This window comes from Bubalus kerabau, chromosome 20, assembly GCF_029407905.1.
Source record: "Bubalus kerabau isolate K-KA32 ecotype Philippines breed swamp buffalo chromosome 20, PCC_UOA_SB_1v2, whole genome shotgun sequence".
Classification (NCBI taxonomy): Eukaryota; Metazoa; Chordata; class Mammalia; order Artiodactyla; family Bovidae; genus Bubalus; species Bubalus kerabau.
This window is the reverse complement of record NC_073643.1, coordinates 15,694,603-15,721,261: the sequence shown is the minus strand read 5'-3', so window position 1 is coordinate 15,721,261 and position 26,659 is coordinate 15,694,603. Positions and strand designations below refer to the sequence as shown.

The window sequence follows — 26,659 nt, the reverse complement described above, 5'->3', positions numbered from 1 at the left end:
GGAATTTTTTTTTCATTAAAATTTTGGTTTAGGGTGTGAGTCATAAAACAGAAAGGTTTAGTGTAATGAGGTGGGACAAGGATCCTCCCGAGGGGGCACAGAACAGCAGATGTTCAGCCTCGGCCTTGGAAGCATTCTCCACTCAGGAGTGTCCAGAAGGTGGCCTTGGAGGGAGCTGTCACACTGCACCAGTGGGGACCAAAGGGTCTTCTTGCTCTGCTCAGAGTGTAGGGTGTGAGGCATGGAAGTTCAGCAAGGGAGCTGCTTGGTCTGGCTCTTTCCACTCTCGAGATAGCTGACATTCTCTCCATCAGATGGAGAATTGTACCTGGAGTGTAATTTTAGCTTCAGAATCTTGAGCGTTTTTCCTAATGCACTGTATCATTTTTAGTAAACAGTGAGGTTTCCACACACACCCCCCCCCCACATCCCTGCTAAATTTAGGATTTGAAATCTGAGTCAGATCTGACAGGTAACTCCACCTTGGAGTTACGCTTCTTAGATGATTCAGAAGCAGGTATCTCTCCATCCTCTCTGCCAGTGGCCAGCTCAGTAGGAAAACTTCATAAATATTCACCAGCTCTGCAACTCTTAAGTTTCTCACAGTAGCTGTTACAACAGAATTCACTCTTTAATTCTGCCAGTAAAGGTCAACATACTGTTCTGTTCTGTGGAGGCGATGAGCAATTTGGTTGGATTTCCTGTGGCAATAAATTGACCCTGTACTGCTATAATAAACTGTATTTCAGTCCTCCAAAATAAGCAGCTAGGTATGTCTCAACAGAGCATAAAAGTTCATTTTGAATTTAAAAATGTTGTTCTTCTACTTTGAGACTCAGTAAGTTACATGTCTTGGCACCTATGTTGCATCCATGAATGATAAGAATAGTGATTTATTTTAGGAAGAAAACAGGTGAAGATTTTTTTTTTTTTTTGATGTACAGAAAGGTTTTTTGGGGGGGGCATGATTTGCTAATCAATTAATTCTTTTTAAAGATATTGTTCCTTTTTTATTGCAGTACAGTTGATTTACAGCATTGTATCAGTTTCAGGTGTACGGCACAGTGATTCATATATACATATATATATATTCCTTTTTCAGATTCTTTTCATCTATAGGTTGTTACAAAGTATTGAGTATAGTTCCCTGTGCTATACAGTAGGTGCTTATTGTTTGTCTATTTAGTACTATGTACATGTTAATTCCAGATTCCTAATTTATCCCCTCCCCCTGCCCTCTTTTCCCTTTGCTAACTGTAACTTTGCTTTCTATGTCTGTGGATCTGTTTCTGGTTTGTAAATAAGGTCATTTGTATCTTTTTCTTAGATTCCACATATGAGCAACAGCAGGTGATATTTGTCTTTATCTGTCTGACTTACCTCACCTAGTAAGATGAGCTCTGGGTCTATCCAGTTTGCTACAAATGGCAATATTTCATTCTTTTTTTAGAGTTGAGTAATAATCCATTCTTGATGCCCTTTTGAGTAGACATGTCACAGGCAGCAGCCCCTGGGCCTGCTCTCTAATTACTGTCAAAGAGCATGACTCCCTGGTCCCCCTTCCCAAGCGGGACATTTTGGGCAGACGGGCTCTAACATGTCCTTATACGATGGCCCAGCACAGCCATTTCATCTAGTTTATGCGAAAGATTCACCAGGGAGTTGAAATGACCATTTGTCACTTACAAGTCAGTAATTGGACCAGAGGAGTTCTTCTGGCCCTTTCTATCATTCTAAAATTCACTCAAGAGAGAATGAAAAATACTTAGTATCAGTAGCAGAAAAGGTGTAATATTTTTCCAAAAATATTTTCAAGGAATCTTTGTTGTATGCAGTTCCATGTTCCTACTTGTAAGGTATCACTTGGGCCAGGAAGTAATTGTATTGGTATTTAGTTCAAAGTTAGGACTTATTCTCACTTGAATCCTAACCATTTTAGACTTATTTTTGGGCCATGTCTGCATGATCTGGTAAAATAGATTGAGACTCATCAGCCTTGACTGATTTGAACTTGTTAGCATACTTCTTAGGAATGTGTATTGTTGTGGATTGTGTGCCTGTGTGCGTACCTTCTATTCGTTATTTTTATTTTCATTTTGATTGGATTCCCTAGGGTCATTAGTAGTCAGGTTTCCATAATGTCTGTCTATCCTTGGAACTGAACCATCTTCAGGAACAACAGTGGGACAGCACTAAAGGCTTGCCATATAGACTGCACTTCCTGTCATCATTCTGCCATCACGAGCATGCCTGTTGGACTGTAGACTTTCAAGTGCAGTAGACAAACACTCATTTTACAGAGAAGTAAATGTGAGGATAAGCTCTTTTGTTGAGCTTTTCCTGTCTTTCTTTTCTGTTAGTGTGAATTGAAGGGTTAAGTTTTCAGCTCATAACTTTTTTTTTTGAAATAAGCGTGGTTTCGCTCATAATTAAAGATACACTTGAGGCAAAAATAGGAAACTCACATTTCATGTAAATGAAACCTCAAAGCTGTTTGGAATGTGGAGACCAAGATAATTACAAAATCCATCATGCAGAAACACTGCAAATACAGACAATTCAATGAGTTACCCAGTTATCAGTTTCTCTTAATTTATCACTGAGAGAAAAACAAATTGAATATTTGATAGCTAACCTCATTTTTCCTGTACTAGTAATTGTTTAAAAATCAAGTTCAAAACACTTTGAGCATTAACACTGGGAAAATATAAAGTACCAAAATGTAAAACAATAATATAATAATATGTTTTTTATACTGGAACCTCACATATATGATGCCAAAAAGTATGAATGAAAAATTAAAAAAAAATTATTTGATAATCTTGATTTATGGGCAGGTGAAACATTGTTTCTGGTGTGCCTTTGAGGGTGTTTCTGGAAGAGATTAGCATTTGAACAGTAAATTCAGTAAAGCAGATTGTCCTTATTGATGCAAATAGCCCTCACTCAACTGTTTGATGGCCTGCAAAGAACACAAAGGCCGAGGAAGGCACGTTTGCTGTGCGTCTGAGCTGGGATGTCCATCTGCTGCCATCATGCATTGGAACTCCCGGATCCTGGGTCTTCAGGCTCAGACTAGAGTTTGCTCCATTGGCTCCCCTGGTTTTCAGGGCCTTTGGATTTGGATAAGAATTATACCATCAGCTTTCCTGGGCTTCGAGCTCTTGGATGGCAAATCCATGGAACTTTTCAGCCTCTATAATTATGGGAGCCAGTCCTTCATAATAAATCTCTTTCTGCATAATTTTATATCTCCTGTTGGCTCTTTCTCTGGAGAATCCTGTCTAATATACTAGTTGAAAAGGCTGTAAATTTAAAATTTTAATATGTGTTGCCACATTGCCATCCTTAAAAGGTAGACTGCCGTTTTCATTCTCACTAAAAGAAAGGCTACCCATTTCCCTACAGCCTTGCTGATACTGAGTTTTATGAACTTACATCATTTTGCTTTTCTTGTAGATGACATTTTGTATGTCTTTGGTGTTTTGTATTTATTTAATTTTTAATGTAATTTAACATCTTTGGTGGGTTTGTTAGCCACTGGTATATCTTTTTCTATAAATTCCTTTAGTGTATTCTTTGCTGATTTATTTTCTGTTTAGTTTACTCTTTTCTGTTGATTTTTAAGAATTCTTTGTCTAGTAAGATGTTTATTATTTTGTCATAACAAATATACCTTTTATTTTCTTTCTGTATTTCTAATTTTTTTGGTACTTTAGCTCTAAAGGTAGTTTTCATTTAGTAGTCATTTTTATGAGTTTTTCTTTATGACTTTTGGATTTTATGTCATCTTTTAAAAGGTCTTCCCATTCCAAGAATATAAATATATTCATCTGTATTTTCTTCTGGTACTTTCATGATTGATTGTTTTCTACCTTTCGGTATTTGGTTTAGTCAGGATTATTGGAGAAGGCAGTAGCACTCCACTCCAGTACTCTTGCCTGGAAAATCCCATGGACGGAGGAGCCTGGTAGGCTGCAGCCCATGGGGTCGTGAAGAGTCGGACACGACTGGGCGACTTCACTTTCACTTTTCACTTTCATGCATTGGCGAAGGAAATGGCAACCCACTCCAGTGTTCTTACCTGGAGAATCCCAGGGACGGGGGAGCCTGGTGGGCTGCCGTCTCTGGGGTCGCACAGAGTCAGACACGACTGAAGCAACTTAGCAGCAGCAGCAGCAGCAGCAGCAGGATTATTATTTTGTTGTTAGGAGTAGGGTGGACATCTATGTGATAGTATATTTGTAAAAGATTTCAAACATCACATACTATTAAGATTTTGTTTTTTATCCTTTGGCATATAATTGTTAGGTTAGTGGGGGTAGCACCTACATATGTCTTATGAAAATACATTTCTTTGAATACAGTTGGTTCTATTTGTTCTTTGCATCACAATCATTACATAATTGGAAGTAGTTTGTGTTCTAAGAGACAATAGGAAAGCATGTCCTGTGAAAATAGCATCTCTTTGACCTAATTGGAAATCTTCCTAATAAAACTAAAGGGGATGAAACCATAGTGATTCTTTTATAGCACAGGAAAGAAGGTGAGTGGTAGCCGCCAAGCAGAAGAGCTGTTCTGATATGACCCAGCACCTCCCCACCCCGCCCAGGGATTACCAGAAGAGCCTTCCTTTTACGTTGTGTGATCCTCCAGAGAAACTAGCATTTTCAGTGTGAAAAGACAGCTTTTCTCCACTGATTCATCAAGTAGAAATAGTCATGATCAAGACATTTGGGGTGATGATGAAAACTCCATATAAAGTCAAGAGGTGTTGTGGATAACATAACTTGATGTGTGTGTGTGTATGTGTGTGTATATATGTAATTTATATCTACTTCAGTGTCATACTGGTTGCATTTTACTCTGTCAGTGTTGGTCTTTAATGTCTAGGCCTCCTACAGTGTATGCTAGATATTTTAAACTGTGGAAACTGCTATTGCTTTGTCTTCCACGGGGCTGATAGCCTAGTGATAACTGAACTCTGTATTTATAGGTGATAGCAACAAAAAGGGAAATGGTTACATCTCTTAAAGGGAGAAACAAAACTATATTAGCTGGTTGATTTGACAGTCCATGTGAGGCTGTCTGGGGTGGCACAGTGGAAAAGAATGTGCCTGCCAATGCAGGAGAAGCAGGAGATCCGGGTTAGATCCCCGAGTCAGGAAGATCTCCTGGAGGAGGAAATGGCAACCGACTCTGGGATTCTTGCCTGGAAAAATTCTATGGACAAAGGAGCCTGGTGGAGTACAGTCCATAGGGTCCCAGAAAAGTCAGACACAGCTGAACACACGTGCACATGAGGCTGTTTGGCAAGACGCCCTGTATTTCCGTGATGCAGTTGGGTCATCTCTGAACACCCATTCATTTAGTTGTGGTTGAGTTGGCTTCATCGGTTACCAGATGAAAGGCTTTGGGCAAGTTAGTAAGTCTCCATTTCCATGTCAAAAAAAGGAGGAAATTGTAACACCTCATGGGGTTTTAGGAAAGCTAAAGGAACAATGTGTGAAGCACTCTTGTCACAGCCCTTGGCACATAGTGACTGCCACCATCACTGTGTTCTCTCTCTGTTGTGTCCCTACCGATGGTGGTCTTGTCTTTATTACTCAGTGATGTATTAACATGCGGTGAAAAACCATCCTGGCTACCACCTCCAAACGTAATTCCCAGGTGCCTTTAGAAATGAACTGTATTTAAAAGATGAGCAGTAAACACTGTGAGTTTGTTTTATTTTTGCCACCCTGGAAAAAAAAAAAAAAAACTTTTGATTTTATACAAATTCAGAAAGCCTGTCTGCACATCATTTTTGAAGCAGAAAAATAATGTTGATATTTAGTAGTATGGATATTTAGCCGTGACTGTGATGCAGTGAAGTTAACAGTTTTGATAACGATGTTTGGCTTTTTTGTTTTGTTTAATGCCTGCAAAATTATCCTGCCTACGGCTCCCAGAGGCCCTTCCCATACAGCATGTTCTGTAATCGTATCACTGATCTAATAAACATCTATCTCTTACTGTAATAAACTCTCTTTGTGAACAGCCTCATTAATGTGCTGAAATAATGGACCCCAGGGTATTTCCAGCAATTTCACTGTAGCTCCAAAGTGAGCTGGCCCGACAGCACTGTCGGTGGGAAGCATACCACTTCAGCTCCGATGAGTGAGTCTCCTGCAGTGTCACAGGTCACAGGCGTGCAAGGGGCAGAGCCTCCCAGCAAAGCTGCTTCTGGGGGCAACAGAATCCTGCAGCGTGATGCTTCAGACCAGCGGTCTCATTTTAATTCTGGATCCGTCTCTTTCAATAAATGAACCATTAGTTTGTGAAGCTGAGACTTTGCCGTGTGGAATTTATGCGCATTGTCTGGATAATAAAGCCATAACTATGATTAACCAGTTTTATGCAGAGAATTTTCTTCTTCCAGTTGTAAAAATTGCCTGGTTTGGCAAGTTTTTACTGTTAGGAAGTGGTTTTTTAATTTTATTAGCTTGGTAATTTTACTATAAAATATCCGTTCATTTATTGAAAATAAAATCCATTTTTAGAGATGAATGTATTATCGCCTATGCATTTTCCTTTGGAGTATATTCTCTACCTCAAACCTCTTCTATTTAAATACAAGCTTTGCAGAAGGGGGTTATTTTAGCATAAAGAGGACTCCAGGTATTTTTCAATATCCTGAATTCAGCAAACAGTCATTTTTGCAGAATTCTAAACTATAATTCTATAATACATTTTTTAAAATTCAGATCTCTTTCTGCATTATTTGATGGTCATAATAAATTATGACGGTCTGTTGCAGAAACTATTATATACTACCTTCCTTCTTACTTTTTCCGGCCATTGTCATTTGTTATAGTGAGTCTTGTATTTGCCTTTTGTGAGTTAGTGAGGGTCATTACAGAGGTACCCAGGAAATTGCCCATCTTTAAAATTTTAGGGATATTTATCTTTCTCTTTCTGACTTCACTTTGTATAAACAGTGTCTAGGTTCATCCATGTCTGTACAAATGACCAGTTCGTTCATTTTTATGGCTGAGTAATGTGTACCGTATCTTTATCCATTCCTCGGTTGATGGACATTTAGGTTGCTTCCACGTCTTGACTATTATAAATAGCGCTACTATGAACATCGAGGTGCTTGTATGTTTTTTGAAGTATGGTTTCTCTCAGTATATGCTCAGGATTAATGCATGTATGTGAAATCTAGAAAAATGCATAGATGTTCTTATTTGTAGAGCAGATATAGAGACACAGATGTAGAGAGCAGGTATGTGGAGGGAATGAGGGTGGTGAATTGGCAGACTGGAGTTGACACATATACACTATTGATACTATGTATAAAATAAAATCGATGAGAATATACTATATTGCACAGGGAACTCTGCAACAAGTGCCTTGTGTGTGTCCACTTAACACATCACTCTACTAACTCCCCAAATTAGATGTAATTATTTTATATTGTTAGGTTAATTATGTTCCTATTATGGCTTGCAGTTGTAATTATCTTTTATTTCTTGTCTGGCTATTCATTGTGAAAACTAATAAATATCTTTTACTATTGTGATTATGTAACTATTATTCATTTTAATACCATTGCATCATGATCGGTCAACCAGAATATAATAGAATTCTGTAACATGAAACTACAATTTAATAGAACCTGTAATCACTTTTTAAAATTCAGATGCATATTGGAATTATCTTGTAACTTTTCTCAAAAATATAAAATGCACAGGTATTGGTTTTTTTTTTCCTCCAAATCTCCAGATGTGATTTAGTTTATGTTTTCCAATTTCTCTCTTTTTTCAGTTGTTATTTCTCAAGACTTTATTAAGTGTAGTAAGCAGAAAAGCTTTTGTGTACATATATGTAAATAATATGTATAATATATATATTTTAGAAAACTTATGAATTTTTGCTCAGCTAAAAAATTTATGACATTTTGGTTCCACTTGTTTAATTAAGTATGACTAGAATGCTAGATTTCTAATTTGTATTCACTCAAAATTTTGATATAATTCCATTTATTCTGGCATCTAGTATTACTGCTAAAGTCTAGAAGGCTTGTTATTTTAGGGATTTTTTAAAAAAAATTTCAATGAGGCTTGAAACTTCTAATCTAATTCTGAAAATACAAGAAATAGTATGTTGTAAAACAACAACAAAATTAACATGTGATACAGTATTAACTGAAGTACAGATTTTTCTTGAAATTTCACAAAATTTTATGCTACTGTCCATTATTTGTTTTCATACCTTATTTAAGATTCCACATTGTATTTGGTTACACTGAGCAACTTTCAGTTCAGTTCAGTCGCTCAGTCGTGTCCCACTCTTTGCGACCCCATGAATCGCAGCACGCCAGGCCTCCCTGTCCATCACCAACTCCCGGTGTTCACTCAGACTCCCGTCCATCGAGTCAGTGATGCCATCCAGCCATCTCATCCTCTGGCGTCCCCTTCTCCTCCTGCCCTCAATCCCTCCCAGCATCAGAGTCTTTTCCAGTGAGTCAACTCTTCGCATGAGGTGGCCAAAGTACTGGAGTTTCAGCTTTAGCATTATTCCTTCCAAAGAACACCCAGGGCTGATCTCCTTCAGAATGGACTGGTTGGATCTCCTTGCAGTCCAGGGGACTTTCAAGAGTCTTCTCTAACACCACAGTTCCAAAGCATCAATTCTTCGGTGGTAAGCTTTCTTCACAGTCCAACTCTCACATCCATACATGACCACTGGAAAAACCATAGCCTTGAGCAACTTTAGCATTCAATAAATTCTGATAAATTCTCTTTTCATTTTTATTCTGTTACACATTATTTTCTACTTTTCCTTTTTATGGTTTCTTAGATACTCCCATCATTTAAAAGTAGACATTTAATTTCCAAATACATGGGGTTAAGTATCTTTGATATTAATTGCTCATTTCAAAGCTTTTTCTCTGTAGTTACCCTCTGTGTTTTTTCAGTTTTCTATCTTTATTGAAGCTTTTAATGGCTAAAGTCAAGGATCTCTCTTGGTAAATGTCGCATATTGTTTGATACTGATTTCTACATAATTCCACAGTGATACGAGAGCAGACTGTATAATTTCAATACCTTTAGACTGTGAAATTTTTGCACCTGTTTTATGTCCCTGGTTGTATTCCAGTGTCTCCTGGTTTATAATCTATGAGAGTTTGAATAAAATGTGTATCCTACTGGGTGTGTAAACATTGCATGCTGTGCTGTGCTTAGTTGCTCAGCTGTGTCTGACTCTTTGCAACCCCATGGACTGTAACCTGCCAGGCTCCTCTGTCTATGGGGATTCTCCAGGCAAGAATACTGGAGTGGGTTGCCATGCCCGCTTCCAGGGGATCTTCCCAACCCAGGGATCAAACCCAGGTCTCCCGCATGGCATGGGGATTCTTTACCATCTGAGCCATCAGGCAAGCCTGTGAAAATTGTATAAGTCTTAATAATGTTGAATTGGTTCATTGCTCTTTAGGTCTACTCTGTCCTTCTACTTTTCTGTCCATTCTATTAAGTTTTGAGAGTTTGGTACTGAAACTTCAAATAAAAATCTGAATTTATCTACTTAAAAAATAATTGTAATATATAGTGTAACTATGTGTAACTTTGTTCTGTTTGCCAAGTCTCCCACAAATGTGTTATAATCTTTCAATAATTTAAAAAATCAAAAAGAAATATAATTTAGAAAAACAAAAATTCAGTCAAGGGTCAAGGCTTGTAAAAATGCTCTAGGAGACATTCAAAGAACAAAAGTTCAAAAAAGAAAACCATAATTATATAATATAAAAATCCAATGAAAAGACAAAATAGCATATTGAGCAAAGCTAAATGGATAATGAAGATGACGAAGTCAAGAAGACTTTTTTTTACAAAGGTCAAAGAGAAAAGCAGATTGCCAATCAACATTCCAGTCATTCTGACAGTGGATCATTCAGGAGTATTAATAGAAACCAGAAGATGATGGAGTGCTTTATAAAAGGTCTGAGAAATAATGATGAACTTTGAAGTATCTGTTAAATTAAATAATCATTTACACACACACACACACACACACACACACACACACACACACACAAGACATTGTTACCAATAGACCTGCAACTTAAAAAACAGTTACTGATAAACTCAGTATACTGGATAAATCAGGATTTGGAGGAGAGTTAAGGGTATGCAGAGGAGCTTAAAACTGCATTTGTTGGATCATCAGTAATTATCTTGCAATACTTCATAGATCTTTATGTTTGACAGACTTCATCGCAATTTAAAAAGTGATTATAGTATGAGAAAATAGATAATAAAAACACCACAGTGTTATTAATGACAATTTAAGAATACTGTCTAAGAATTTAAAGGAAGAACAAAAGGAAAAGAAAAGTAGATCAGGGGATTTCCTTGGTGGTCCCGTGACTAAGACTCCGCACTCCCAATGCAGGGCGCCCTGGTTCCATCCCTGCTTAGGGAGCTAGACCCCCATGCTGCAGCTGAGGAGTCTGCATGCTGCAACTAGAGTGAAGTGTTAGTCGCTCAGCTGTGTCCAACTCTTTGTGAGTCCACGGACCCCTGCCAGGCTTCTCTGTCCATGGCATTTCCCAGGCAAGCACACTGGAGTAGGTTGTCATTTCCTTATCCAGGGGATCGTCCCAACCCAGGGATCGAACCTGGGTCTGTTGCACTGAAAGCAGATTCTTTACCATCTGAGCCACCAGGGAAGCCCACAACTAAAATATCCCGAAACTAAAAAGATCCCGCATGCCACAACTCAGACCCAGCACAGCCAAAGTAATTAATTATTTTTTTGATAAGGAAGGGAAGACTAGAGCATTTACAAGGAAGGTGAGCTTGCACGTCTTAAGTGGGGAAAGTGTTTCAGCAGTTGGAGAGTATTAAGAGTCATAAAGGGAAGACAAAACAAGAATGAAGAGAAAGTTCCGACAGATATATATGTGTATAATATAAAAACTTAGAATCAACTTATTGATTTCTACCAAAACAAACAAACAAACAAACAAAAAACCCTATTGGGATTTCGACTGGGATTACGTTTAGTCTTAATTTGGAGACAATGGCATTTTAAGAAAATTGCCTTCCCACTCATGAATGTGGTGTATCCCTTCACTTATTTGGGTCCTCTTTAATTATCTCAACAATATTTTGTCTTTTTAAGTGTATAGGTCTTTCATCTTTTTCAGACTTGTCCTGAATATTTCGGTTTTTTGGATGTTATGGTACATGATATTATTTGTTTTTTTTGTGAGTACCTATTTATTGATGGACATTTAGGTAGTTTTTAGTTTTTTCAGTTACAGCAATGCAGTGAATAACTTTGTACATGCAAATATACTCACATCTGATTATTTCCCTTAAAATTTTTAAAAAAATTTTTATTGTAGTTGCTATGCAGTATTATATTGATCTCATAGTATAGGTATACAATATAGTGATTCATAATTTTTAAAGGTTGTACTCCATTTATATTTATTGTAAAATATTGGTTATATCGGAGAAGGCGATGGCACCCCACTCCAGTACTCTTGCCTGGAAAATCCCATGGATATAGGAGCCTGGTAGGCTGTAGTCCATGGGGTCGCGAAGAGTCGGACACGACTGAGCGACTTCACTTTCTCTTTTCATTTTCATGCACTGGAGAAGGAAATGGCAACCCACTCTGGTGTTCTTGCCTGGAGAATCCCAGGGACAGGGAAGCCTGGTGGGCTGCCGTCTATGGGGTCGCACAGAGTCGGACACGACTGAAGCGACTTAGCAGCAGCAGCAGCAGCATTGGTTATATTCCCCACATTGTACAATATATCCTTGTAACTTATTTCATATAGAATAGTTTGTACCTCTGAATTTCTCACTCATATATTGGCTCTCATCCCTACCCTTTCCCCATTGGTAAACACTAGTTTTTTCACTAGTTTTTCTCCATATTTGTGAGTCTGCTTTTTTGTTGTATTGACTAGTCTGTTGTATTTTTAAGATTCCGCATAAAAGTGATGTCATACTGTATTTCCTTTCTCTGACTTATTTCATTGAGCATAATGCCCTCCAAGTCCATCCAGTTTGCTGCAAATGGCAAATGTCATTTTTTGTGTGGCCAAGTAGTATTCCATTAGTGTATGTGTGTGTATATATCTGTGTGTGTGTGTGTGTGTGTGTGTGTGTGTGTGTATAGTGCATCTTCTTTATCCATTCATCTGTTGATGGACACGTAGGTTTCTTTTGTATCTTGGCAATAGCAAATATTGCTGCTATGAGCTTTGGGTTGCATTTATCTTTTCCATTTCGTGTTTTTGCTTGTAACCTTTAAACTCATTTTTGGACTCTAGTGGATTATTTGTGAATTCCACTGAATTTTCTACATTGAGAATCATATCTTCTGCAAATAAGCAGTTAAGTCTTCTTTTCCAATCTGAATTTCTTATATTTATTTATTTGTTTGTTTATTCATTTTGGCCCAGCTGTACTGGCCAGAACCTCCCCTGTTGAGTGGAAGTGGTGAGAGCTGATGTTCCTCTCTGTCTTCTCGATTAGGGTGAGGCATTCAGTCTCGGACATGTTTTTATCACCTTCTACTCCTTGTTTGCCGAGTTTTTGTTAGAAACAGGTGTTACATATTGTTAAATACTTTTTCTATTGAGATGATTGTGGTTTTTCTTTTTAAATTATTAATATGATATTATGGATTGACTGTATCCTTTAACAAAGATGTGTTAAAACCCTCACCCCCCAGTACCTCAGAATGTGACCTTAGTTGGAAGTAGGATCACGTACATAATTGGTTAAGATGAGGTCACCCTGGAATAGTGAGGGCTCCCTGACCCACTATTACTGGTGTCCTTGTAAGAAGATGGCCATACGAAGCCAGAGACACAAGGGAGAATACGCGTGATGATGGAAGCAGAGACTGGAGTTCCGCTGCCACAGGCAAGGCACGTCTGGGGCTCTCAGAGGCTGGAGGAGGCAGGAAGGATTCATGCTTCATGCAGGAAGGATTCAGAAGGGAAGCCTCCAGGCGTGTCCCCTCCTTGATATGAGACTTCTAGTCTCCAGAACTACAAGAAGATCAGTTTTTGTTTTTTAGCCCTCTCAGTTTGTGGTCCCTCATTATGATGGCAACCCTTGGAAATTAATACATATGATATGTTACACTGACTGATTTTTTTGAACGTTAAACTGACCTGTATTCCAGGGATACACCCCATTTTGTCAAGAGATGTTATTTTATCATTATCCTTGTCATATTTTGTTGGCTTGGAGTTGCTATAATTTTGTTTAGAATTTGTGCATCTGTTTTCATGAGGGATGTTGTTTTGTAGTTTACTTTTTTATATGGTTTTTGTCTTGTTTTGGTATCGGGGTAATGTTGATTTTAGCAGATGAATTGGGAAGTAAGTATTCCCTGCTCTTTGATATTCTTGAAGACTGTGCAGAGTTGTTACTGGTTTTTTGAAAAAGATGTATCAAGAAATAATGCACACCTTTAACCCCTCTAAAGTGTACAATTCACTGCTGTGTAGTGTATTTTCAGAGTCGTGCATCATCACCGTTATCGGATCACGGAACATCTTTGTCACCCCACCAAGGAATTTCATACTCATGAAAAGTCACTCCCCATAGTCTCCCCTCCAAACCCTTGTCACTCACTGATTTGCTTTCTGTTTTTGTAGATTGGCCTGTTCTGGTTATTTCTTGTATATGGAACTGTATAACATGTGGCCTTTCTCTGAGTATGATGTATTTCTGAGGTCCACTCATGTTTCTAGCTTGCAATAAAAGTACTTCCTTCTTTCTTTTGGTGAATAGTCTTCCACTGTATGGATATACAGTATTTGTTTATCCATTTATTGATGGGCATTTGGGTTGTTTACACTTTTTGGCAATTTTGAATTAAGGCTGCTTTTAGCAATTGTGTACAAGCTTTTGTGTAAATATATGCTTTCTTGAGTATGTATCTAGGAGTGGAAGTGCTCAGTCCTAAGGTCAGTCTATGTTTAACCTTTGGAGAAAATACAGTGTTTCCCAAAGCTACCATTAGCACCAGCAGTGTATGAAGGTTCTAGTTTCCCCACACCCTCGCCGACACTTGTCATTATCTGTATTTTTAATTATAGCATCATAGTGGGTGTGAAGTGGTATCTCAAGGTGGTTTTGATTTGCTTTTCCCTGATGGCTACCGTCTTACCCAAGTAAGACGGTAGGTGTTGCAAGAGGGCATCAGAGGGCAAACACACTGAAACCATACTCACAGAAAACCAGTCAATCTAATCACACTAGGACCACAGCCTTGTCTAACTCAATGAAACAAAGCCATGCCCGTGGGGCAACCCAAGATGGGTGGGTCATGGTGGAGAGATCTCACAGAATGTGGTCCACTGGAGAGGGAATGGCAAACCACTTCAGTATTCTTGCCTTGAGAACCCCATGAACAGTGTGAAAAGGCAAAATGATAGGATACTGAAAGAGAAACTCCCCAGGTCAGTAGGTGCCCAATATGCTACTGGAGATCAGTGGAGAAATAACTCCAGAAAGAATGAAGGGATGGAGCCAAAGCAAAAAGAATACCCAGCTGTGGATGTGACTGGTGATAGAAGCAAGATCCAATGCTGTAAAGAGCAATGTTGCATAGGAACCTGGAATGTCAGGTCCATGAATCAAGGCAAATTGGAAGTGGTCAAACAAGAGATGGCAAGAGTGAATGTCGACATTCTAGGAATCAGCGAACTGAAATGGACTGGAATGGGTGAATTTAACTCAGATGACCATTATATCTACTACTGCGGGCAGGAATCCCTCAGAAGAAATGGAGTGGCCATCATGGTCAACAAAAGAGTCCAAAATGCAGTACTTGGATGCAATCTCAAAAACGACAGAATGATCTCTGTTCGTTTCCAAGGCAAACCATTCAATATCACAGTAATCCAAGTCTATGCCCCAACCAGTAACGCTGAAGAAGCTGAAGTTCAACAGTTCTGTAAAGACCTACAAGACCTTTTAGAACTAACACCCAAAAAAGATGTCCTTTTCATTATAGGGGACTGGAATGCAAAAGTAGGAAGTCAAGAAACACCTGGAGTAACAGGCAAATTTGGCCTTGGAATACAGAATGAAGCAGGGCAAAGACTAATAGAGTTTTGCCAAGAAAATGCACTGGTCATAACAAACACCCTCTTCCAACAACACAAGAGAAGACTCTATACATGGACATCACCAGATGGTCAACACCGAAATCAGATTGATCATATTCTTTGCAGCCAAAGATGGAGAAGCTCTATACAGTCAGCAAAAACAAGACCAGGAGCTGACTGTGGCTCAGACCATGAACTCCTTATTGCCAAATTCAGACTTAAATTGAAGAAAGTAGGGAAAACCACTAGACCATTCAGGTATGACCTAAATCAAATCCCTTATGATTATACAGTGGAAGTGAGAAATAGATTTAAGGGCCTAGATCTGATAGATAGAGTGCCTGATGAACTATGGAATGAGGTTTGTGACATTGTACGGGAGACAGGCATCAAGACCATCCCCATGGAAAAGAAATGCAAAAAAGCAAAATGGCTGTCTGGGGAGGCCTTACAAATAGCTGTGAAAAGAAGAGAAGTGAAAAGCAAAGGAGAAAAGGAAAGATATAAACATCTGAATGCAGAGTTCCAAAGAATAGCAAGAAGAGATAAGAAAGCCTTCTTCAGCGATCAATGCAAAGAAATAGAGGAAAACAACAGAATGGGAAAGACTAACGATCTCTTCAAGAAAATCAGAGATACCAAAGGAACATTTCATGCAAAGATGAGCTCGATAAAGGACAGAAATGGTATGGACCTAACAGAAGCAGAAGATATTAAGAAGAGATGGCAAGAATACACAGAAGAACTGTACAAAAAAGATCTTCATGACCCAGATAATCTGACCTAGAGCCAGACATCCTGGAATGCGAAGTCAAGTGGGCCTTAGAAAGCATCACTACGAACAAAGCTAGTGGAGGTGATGGAATTCCAGTTGAGCTATTTCAAATCCTAGAAGATGATGCTGTGAAAGTGCTGCACTCAATATGCCAGCAAATTTGGAAAACTCAGCAGTGGCCACAGGACTGGAAAAGGTCAGTTTTCATTCCAATCCCAAAGAAAGGCAGTTCCAAAGAATGCTCAAACTACCACACAATTGCACTCATCTCACATGCTAGTAAAGTAATGCTCAAAATTCTCCAAGCCAGGCTTCAGCAATATGTGAACCGTGAATTCCCTGATGTTCAAGCTGGTTTTAGAAAAGGCAGAGGAACCAGAGATCAAATTGCCAACATCCGCTGGATCATGGAAAAATGAAGAAAGTTCCAGAAAAACATCTATTTCTGCTTTATTGACTATGCCAAAGCCTTTGATTGTGTGGATCACAATAAACTGTGGAAAATTCTGAAAGAGATGGGAATACCAGACCACCTGATCTGCCTCTTGAGAAATTTTTATGCAGGTCAGGAAGCAACAGTTAGAATTGGACATGAAACAACAGATTGGTTGCAAATAGGAAAAGGAGTACATCAAGGCTGTATATTGTCACCCTTTTTATTTAACTTATATGCAGAGCACATCATGAGAAACGCTGGACTGGAAGAAACACATGCTGGAATCAAGATTGCCGGGAAAAATCTCAATAACCTCAGATATGCAGATGACACCACCCTTATGGCAGAAAGTGAAGAGGAACTCAAAAGCCTCTTGATGAAAGTGAAAGTAGAGAGTGAAAAAGTTGGCTTCAAGCTCAACATTCAGAAAACGAAGATCATAGCATCCGGTCCCATCACTTCATGGGAAATAGATGGGGAAACAGTGGAAACAGTTTCAGACTTTATTTTTCTGGGCTCCAAAATCACTGCAGATGGTGACTGCAGCCATGAAATTAAAAGGCGCTTACTCCTTGGGAGGCAAGTTATGACCAACCTAGATAGCATATTCAAAAGCAGAGACATTACTTTGCCAACAAAGGTTCATCTAGTCAAGGCTGTGGTTTTTCTTGTGGTCATGTATGGATGTGAGAGTTGGACTGTGAAGAAGGCTGAGCACCGAAGAATTGATGCTTTTGAACTGTGGTGTTGGAGAAGACTCTTGAGAGTGCCTTGGACTGCAAGGAGATCCAACCAGTCCATTCTGAAGGAGATCAGCCCTAGGATTTCTTTGGAAGGAATGATGCTAAAGCTGAAACTCCAGTACTTTGGCCACCTCATGCGAAGAGTTGACTCATTGGAAAAGACTCTGATGCTGGGAGGGATTGGGGGCAGGAGGAGAAGGGGACGACAGAGGATGAGATGGCTGGATGGTATCACTGACTCGATGGACGTGAGTCTGAGTGAACTCCGGAGTTGGTGATGGACAGGGAGGCCTGGCGTGCTGCGATTCATGGGGTCGCAAAGAGTCGGACACGACTGAGCGACTGATCTGATCTGATCTGATGGCTAATGATGTTGAATATCTTTTCCTGTGCTTATTGCCCATTTGTATACCTTTTTGGTAAAAATGTCTTTTTTTCTTTGCCCTTTAAAAAATTAAGTTATTCGTCCTGAGTTGTAAGATATTTTATATTTAGTGTGTATACACATCCCTTATTATGTATTAGATTTACAGTAATTTTCCCTTGTTCTGTGGGTGATCTTTTCATTTTCTTCATATATGGAGATGAAATCGTTAATCAGTTTTGTTGTTGTTCTTGTGCTTCTGGTGTTATATGCAAGGAGCATTGCCTAACCCAAAGTCACGAAGGTGTAATTACTTTTATATTTTCTTCTAAAAGTTTTGTATGTTTTATTTCAGTTCAGTTGCTCAGTCGTGTCCAACTCTTTGCAACCCTGTGGACTGCAGCCCACGAGGCTTCCCTGTCCATCACCGACTCCCAGAGCTTGCTCAAACTCATGTCCATCAAGTTGGTGATGCCATATGTTTGGCTCTTATATTTAGATATTTGATCCATTTGGAGACAGTTTTTGGATGAGGTGTGAGGTATGGGTCTAACTGCATTCTTCTGCGTGTGGATACCTACTTGTCTCAGCACAATTTGTTTAAAAAGGCTATTTTCCCCCCATTAAATTGTCTTGGTATGCTTGTCAAAAATCAGTTTACCATAAATGTAATTGTTGAATTTGGGACTCTAAATTCTATTCCACTGATCTTTTTATATTCTTATGCCAGTACTACATTGACTGGATTATGGTAGCTTTGCAGCAGAATTTGAAATTGGGAAATGTGAGCCTTCCAAATTTATTCTTCTTTTTTAAGATCATTTTGGCTATTAGTCTCTTGCATTTCTAATGAATTTTAAGATCAGCTTATCAAATTTCTGCAAAAATAATCTAGCTGCAGCTCTGAATGCTTTTTATCTGCAGATCAGTTTGGGCATATTGACAACCTAATAATATTAACTCTTCTGATCCTTGAACGTGACATGTTTTGCTGTTTATGTACCTTCTTTAACATTTCCTAGAATGTTTCAGCTTTCAAGTCATGTGCTTCTTTTAACTTCAGTTTTAAATATTCTTTTTGATGCTATTCTAATGCAGTTGTTTTCTTTGTTTCCTTTTTACATTCTTCATTGCTAGTGTGCAGGCATACAATTGATTTTTGAATATGGATCTCATATTCTGCCCCTTTGGTGAACTTGTTTATTTTTGATAATTCTTTAATGGATTCACTAGTATTTTCTGTATGTAAGAGTATGTCATCTGCAAATAGAGGTTTCCTTTCTAGGTGATTTCTACTTATTTTCCTTGCTTAATTGCCATAACTGAAACTTCCAATATAATGGTGAATATAAATGGCAAGAATGGACATCTGTCTTGTTCATGATCTTAAACCATGTAAGTATGGTGTTAGCTGTAAATTTTTCCCCAGATACCCTTTATCAATTTGAGAAAGTTGTCTTCTATTTATAATTTGTTGAGTGTTTTTTAATACTAAAAAGGTTTTTAATTTTGTCAAATGCTTATTCTGTGACCATTGAAAGGCTCATATAATTTTTGTCTTTTATTCTATTCCTGTTGCACAGAACATTGATTGATTTTTAGATGCTAAACTAGCCTTTCATTCTTATGATAAATTCCACTTGGTCGTGATGTATAATCCTTTAATATATTGCTGAATTTGGTTTGTGAACACTTTGTGGAAGTTTTTGCATTTATATTCATAAGGGCTATTGGTCAGAAATTGTCTTTTCTTGGAATGTGTTTGTCTGATTGTGGCATCAGAGTAATACTGGCCACTAGACCATTCCAGTATGACCTAAATCAAATCCCTTACTATTATACAGTGGAAGTGACAAATAAATTCAGGGGATTAGATCTGATAGACAGAGTGCCTGAAGAACTATGGACAGAGGTTCGTGACATTGTACAGGAGGCAGTGATCAAGATCATCCCCCCAAAAAAGAAATGCAAAAAGGCAAAATGGTTGCCTGAGGAGGCCTTACAAATAGTTGAGAAATGAAAAGAAGCAAAAGGCAAAGGAGAAAAGGAAAGGTATAACCATTTGAATGCAGAGTTCCAAAGAATAGCAAGGAGAGATAAGAAAGCCTTCCTCAGTGACCAGTGCAAAATTTCATACAAAGATGAGCACAATAAAGGAGAGAAATGGTATGGACCTAAAAGAAGATATAAAGAAGAGGTGGCAAGAATACACAGAAGAACTATACAAAAAAGATCTTCCTGACCCAGATAACGATGGTGGTGTGATCACCCACCTAGAGCCAGACATCCTGGAGTGCAAAGTCAAGTGGGCCTTAGGAAGCATCTCACAAACAAAGCTAGTGGAGGTGATGGAATTCCACTTGAGCTATTTCAAATCCTAAAAGATGATGCTATGAAAACGCTGCACTCAATATGCCAGCAAATTTGGAAAACTCAGCAGTGGCCACAGGACTGGAAAAGGTCAGTTTTCATTCCAATCCAAAAGAAAGGCAATGCCAAAAAATGTTCAAACTACCACACAATTGCACTTATCTTACACGCTAGCAAAGTAATACTCAAAATTCTCTAAGCCAGACTTCAACAGTATGTGAACCGTGAACTTCCATATGTTCAAGCTGGTTTTAGAAAAGTCAGAGGAACCAGAGATCAAATTGCCAACATCCACTGGATCATCAAAAAAGCAAGAGAGTTCCAGAAAAACATCTACTCCTGCTTTATTGACTATGCTGAAGCTTTTGACTGTGTGGATCACAACAAACTGTGGAAAATTCTTAAAAGAGATGGGAATACCAGACTACCTTACCTACCTCCTGAGAACTCTACATGCAGGTCAGGAAGCAACAGTTAGAACTGGACATGGAACAACAGACTGGTTCCAAATCAAGAAAGGAGTACATCAAGGCTGTATATTGTCACCGTGCTTATTTAACTTATATGCAGGGTACATCATGTGAAATGCCAGGCTTGATGAAGCACAAGCTGGAAACAAAATTACCGGGAGAAATATCAGTAACCTCAGATATGCATATGACACCACCATTATGGCCGAAAGCAAATAAGAACTAAAGAGCCTCTGGATGAAAGTGAAAGAGGAGAGTGAAAAAGTTGGCTTAAAACTCAACATTCATGTGCACGTGTTCCCATGGCGGATTCATGTTGATGTATGGCAAAACCAATACAACATTGTAAAGTTATTAGCCTCTAATTAAAATAAATAAATTTAAATTAATAAACCTCAACATTCAAAAGACTAAGATCATGGCATCCAGTCCCATCACCTCATGGCAAATAGATGGGGAAACAGTGGGAACAGTGAGAGACTTTATTTTTCTGGGCTCCAAAATCACTGCAGATGGTGACTGCAGCCATGAAATTAAAAGACGCTTACTCCTTGGAAGGAAAGTTATGCCAACCTAGACAGCATATTAAAAAGTAGAGACATTTCTTTGCCGACAAAGGTCTGTCTAGTCAAAGGTATGGTTTTTCCAGTGGTCATGTATGGATGTGAGAGTTGGGCTACAAAGAAAGCTGAGTGCTGAAGAAATGTTGCTTTTGAACTGTGGCGTAGGAGAAGACTCTTGAGAGTCCCTTGGACTGCAAGGAGATCCAACCAGTCTGTCCTAAAGGAAATCAGTCCTGAATATTCCATTGGAAGGACTGATGTTGAAGCTGAAACTCCAATACTTTGGCCACCTGATGTGAAGAACTGACTCCTTGGAAAAACCCTGCTGCTGGGAAGGATTGAATGCAGAAGGAGAAAGGGATGACAGAGGGTGAGATGGTTGGATGGTATCACTGACTCAATGGATATGAGCCTGAGAAAGCTCCGGGAGTTGGTGAAGGACCAGGAAGCCTAGCATGCTGTGGTCCATGGAGTTGCAAAGAGTAGGACATGACTGAGCAACTGAACTGAACTGAAATATTGGCCACACAGAATGAGTTTGGAACTGTCCATTTTCTTTAGCTTTCTGAAAAAATATGTATAGACTTGGTATTACATCTTCCTTGAATCTTTGGTAGAATTTGCCATAAATGCCATCTAAGCTTATAGTTGTCTTGGTAGAAAGGTTTTTAACCACAAATTCACATGTATACCTGTGGCGGATTCATTTTGATATTTGGCAAATCTAATACAGTTATGTAAAGTTTAAAAATAAAATAAAATTAAAAAAAAAAAAAAAAAATAACCACAAATTCATTTTCTCTAGTAGATAAAATACCATCCAGGCTACTAGTTTCTTCAGTGTGAGCTTTCCCTTGCTGTCTTCTCTCTAGTACTTGGGCCTATGAACTCTAGCTGCTTGATTTTCTGAGACTTTTCACTCTGTCTCCTCAGCTTAAAAAATCTGCTGGTACCCACCTCAGTCGCTGTCTCTCTTAGGCCTGGAGACCTCCGTAAGCCTCTAACCTGGGAGAGGAGTGGAGCTCACCTCAGTTATTTGTCATCACTGTCCTACGTGGCCTCGTATCTTAAAAACCATTGTTTCGTGTATTTTTCTAGCAGTTTGTTTCTTCAGACAGTTGGGTATATCCTTATTCTGTTATTCCAGGGAGATTTTATACCATCACCATCTTTTTTGTAGTGGTGGGGCAAGGGTCACACACACGCAACACAACATCAATTTTACAAGAATCCAACAAATAAGCCATCTTTGGAGTTACTACTTATGATAAGCATCCTCCCATCAGTTCAACAATGGAACTAAAGTAACTCATAAATGAAGAGATGTTACAGTAGATTGAAGTAGAAGCGTGAATACCTGTGCCTGTCTCACTGGCTATTCAAAAGTTATGAAAATAGAGAAAGCCTCAAATATAATCATGGGAGAGCGGAAGAAGCTCTTAATGGAAAAGAAATCTCATGCAGTTACTCAATGATAGAAAGCAGATGGAACTGAATCAAAATCTAGTGAAGAAACCTATTACCCAGAACATACAGAGGAGAAAACTCACCAGAAGGTGGGAACAGATGCTGTTGATCTGTAAACTTCAAGTGGAAAACTGCTGAGGGCCCTAGACTCCTACCAGGCTATTGAAGACGAGCTTTTAGAACTGGCAGGCCAGTCAAGCCCCTTGCCTTAGTCATTGTGCTCAGCTTTCTTCCAGCTTAATATCTCAGGGTCTGCACTGTGAAGAGGATGAGCCAGCTATCTGGTGTGATTTCTAAGATGGGGTCATTACTTAGAAGCATTTCAGAGTTTGAAGAAATCACAGAGAAGATTTGAAGAAATCACAGGGAAAGCAGCATGAAGAAACAGATATACACAAATGCAAAGGAAGTTGGAGCCATCTGCCTGTACTAATCTGCCCACTCTTTCATTCATAAAGTAGGATGCCAGGGACCACCAGACATTTGGGGAAGCCTGATAGCCTGAAGCAGAGAAACCAAGGTAAACAAACAGCTGAGCCCAAAAGAGACAAAGTTGATAGGCAGTGTAACAGGTTGAATTGTGTCCCCTCCCCCCAAAAATGAGATGTTGAAGTCCTAACTCCCAGCACCTCAGAATGTTAAACCTTATTTGAAAACACTGACATTCCAGATGAGGTCAGACTCAAGTAAGAGTGCATCGCTACTCCACTATGACTAGCGTTTTCATTAGAAGACAACCATGTGAAGACAAGAGACTCAGGAGAATTCCATGGGATGACGGGGGCAGAGATAGGAGTTATGCAGCCACAAGCTAAGGAATGCCTGGAATTTCCAGAAAATCACCAGATGCCAGAAAGAAGCAAGGGAATATTCTTCTTTGAGTTTCAGAGGCAGCAAGGTCCTGCTCTTTGATTTTTAAGCTTCTAGCTTCCAGAGCTGTGAGGTAATACATTTCTGTTGTTTATGCCACCCAGTTTGTGGTACTTTTTATGTCAGCCCTAAGGAACTAATACTGGGAGTAAAAGAGAATTTAATAATTCTTATCAAAAACATAAAATGTTCAGATAACCCACAGGAAGGTTAAAAAAAAAAAAGGATCAGGAAAGTAGATGGGGAATAAATAGAAGACAAGTAATAAAATTGTATGTTAGACTTAAGCCCTAGCATTTTTATGTTATTTATCTTAAAAATTAAATGATCTAAAGGCACCAAGTAAAAGATAGAAATGACTAGAGGGGATAACAAAACACGATCCAACAGTATGTTGTCTACAAAAATCTCACTTCAAATATAATGATACAGGCAGGTTGAAAGTAAAAGGTGGCAAAGTATATATGGTGAAAATATTAATTTTTAAAAAGCAGGAGTGGCTGTCTTAATATATAGGTTAATTTCCTGGTTGTGATCTTGTACTATAGTTATGCAAGATGTTTCCATTGGGGAGGTCGGATGAAGTGTGTATGGTATCTCTCTGTATTATTTCTTATAATGGCATATGAACCTGCCAATGTCTCAAAATAAGATTCATTCACATGCAAAAGAATGAAGTTGGTTCTCTACTTATATGCAAAGATTAAAATGGAAAGACTTAAATGTAAAAGTTAACTATAAAGTTCTTAGAAGGAAAAATGTGCGCTAACACAATAAAAATTCTTAGAAGTGTAAATCTCAGGACTTTGAAATAGGCAATGGTTTCTCAGGTTTGACACCAAAATCACAAGCAATAAAATGAAAGGTAAATTGGACTTTATCAAAATAAAAAATATTTTGTGCTTCAAAGGACACTGTCAAGAAAGTGAAAAGACAATCCACAGAATGGGAAAACAATTTTGAAATGTGTATCTGCTGAGGGAATTATATCTAAAATACATAAAGGGAATTGTATTTAAAATATATAAAGAATACTTAAACTTAATTATAATAAGACAAATGACCTAGTTTTAAAAATGAGAAAAGATCTGAGTAAACATTTCTCCAAAGAAGATACACAAATGACCAAAATGCACGTGAAAAGATGCTCAGCATCACTAACCATCAGGGAAGTACAGATAAAAGACCGCCATGGGTGGCGGTCCACACACACTAGGGTGTCTGTAATTAAGAAGATAGGTAATGACGAGTGTTGGTGAGGAGGTGGGCAACCTGAAACTCTCATGCTTGGCTGGTGCTAATGGCGGCTTTGAAAAACAGTCTGGCGATTCCTCAGAAAGTTAAACATAGAGTTACTTATTGTATGACTCAGCAATTTCACTTCCAAGTATATACCTGAGAAACAAAACATGTGTGCACAAAAATGTATACACACATGTTCACAGCAGTACTATTCATACTGGTCAAAAGTGAAAACAACTCAAATGTCCATCAGCTGATGAATGGACAAACAAAATGTGGCATATCCATTGCATGATAAAAAGAAATGAAATGCTGATGCGTGCTACAGCGTGGGTGAATCCTGAAAATATGCTAAGAGAAAGAAGTCAGTCACAAAGGATCATATTTTATATGATTTCAAGTATCTGAAATGTCTACAACAGGCAGATCCAAAGAAAGCAGGTTAGCACTGACTGGGTAGGGAGGAGGAGATGATACAGGGTTTCTTTTTCAATTAAAATGAAAAAATTCTAAAAAAAAAAGAAAAAAAAATTCTAAAATTGGTTCTGGTGGTGTTTGCACAACTCTGAATATACTAAAAAAATCATTGAATGATGGATACACATGAAATCACTAAGTTGTATGACCTAGGAATTGTATCTCAACAAAGCTATTAGAAGTAAAACTTTAAAAATTAAAAGATCAAAATGCTATGGTATGATTATTATTTCATAATATACCTTGTAATATAGAAACAATACTTTCTCTCCCACCTGTTTAGTCAATAATGATTTGGAAACAGTTCAAACAATTTCTTAATATCTTCTAGGAAGTGGATTTTCCTAAACAAGCTATGTCAACAAGAATGTAAGAGTTGTGCCTTAGAAAAATCAGTGTTTCCACACCCATAGACACACACGCTCCTGTATGAACATATGCATGTGTAAATATGCATGTAATGTATAATTGGTCCTTTGCTTGTCACAGGTCATTCATCACTATGGATTAAAGAAAAGACTGTAGAATTTCCTTCTGATTTTGTGCTGTTAGTCTTGTTTGAGTTACTCTTTACATTTTGAAAAAGATCCATTCACAAGAATATTCAATTAATTAAACTTTGTACTCAGACTGACATTCTATCTTTTAAGCTGTAATTCTTGAGGAATACAAACATCATCTTCATTGAAGCTGATGAAGTCCTGTTTGTTAATTTTCAGCTTCCTAACGAGGATCCGGAAATTTTTGAAGTTTCATCCAAGTGTCTGTCTATACTGGTTCAGTTGTATGGAGGGGAAAACCCAGAGAGCCTGTCTCCTGAAAATGCAGAGACCTTCGCTGATTTACTGACATCCAAAGAGGACCCAAAGGACCAGAAGCTTCTGTTGAGGATTCTCAGAAGAATGGTGAGTCCACACAGAAACTGGGCGGGCGGCCTCAGTGGGAGCCAGGAGACGGGGAGTAGTCAGGTTTTTTGACCTCCTTTCAAGAACTCATGATTTCCTTTCCCTGTAGTCACCTACTGTTAACATTTATCATATTCCACATATCTATTTGTATGTACACAGAATTTTTGCTGAACTATGAGAGAGTTAGACATATTGTTTGTGCTTATCCCTTAATATGTGAGTGTGTATTTCCTAATGAAATGAATGTTCTCTTAACTATAGTTATCAAAGTCAGGAAATTTAACATTGATACAAATCTTTTACTAATCTGCCATCCATATTCCAACTTTGTCACCTGTCCCCATAATGTCCTGTATAGCTTGTTTTCCAGTATAGATTCCAGTCCAGCATCATGTATTTTAATAGACAGATGTGCTTAATCCGGGATAGTTCTGTAGCCGTTCTTTGTCTTTCATGAGGTTTCTGAAGAATGGGCCAGGTATTTTGTAGCATTTCCCCTCCATTTAGGTCTCTCTGCTGTGTTCTGGACAGCTTGATTCAGGTAAGTCCCAGAAGAAATCCATCAGATCCAGAAGCTCATGATGTCTATTTGCCGTTTACTGGTGATGTTAGTTTCGATCACTTTGTTAAATCAATGTGTGGTTATTATTTTTTTAAATTTTTAGCAGCTGCAAAGTGGAGATTTTCAAACTCACAGTATTTCTAACTTCCAGTATTGTACTTTAGGGAAAAAAAATCCCCTTTTGCACCTTTTATGTTTTGTTTTTAAAAATGTGTACAGCTGATGTTTACCTGAAGGTCCTTTTGAAGACTTTTTACAACAAATCTTGTTCTGCTGGTT

The 26,659-nt window shown here is 38.4% G+C and overlaps 1 protein-coding gene across 11 annotated transcripts in view; it reads left to right on the top strand.

Annotated features, from left to right (window-relative positions):
• ULK4 (unc-51 like kinase 4) overlaps positions 1–26,659 on the top strand; it is a 509,803-nt gene that overhangs the window by 365,492 nt on the left and 117,652 nt on the right. For 10 of the 11 annotated variants that reach the window (XM_055558092.1, XM_055558086.1, XM_055558091.1 and 7 more), the window contains one exon: positions 25,630–25,815. In XM_055558092.1, coding sequence (XP_055414067.1) covers positions 25,630–25,815 — 186 coding nt within the window. Of the gene's footprint in view, positions 1–25,629; positions 25,816–26,659 lie in introns of those variants that run through there. The other variant, XM_055558097.1, reaches the window with a different exon arrangement.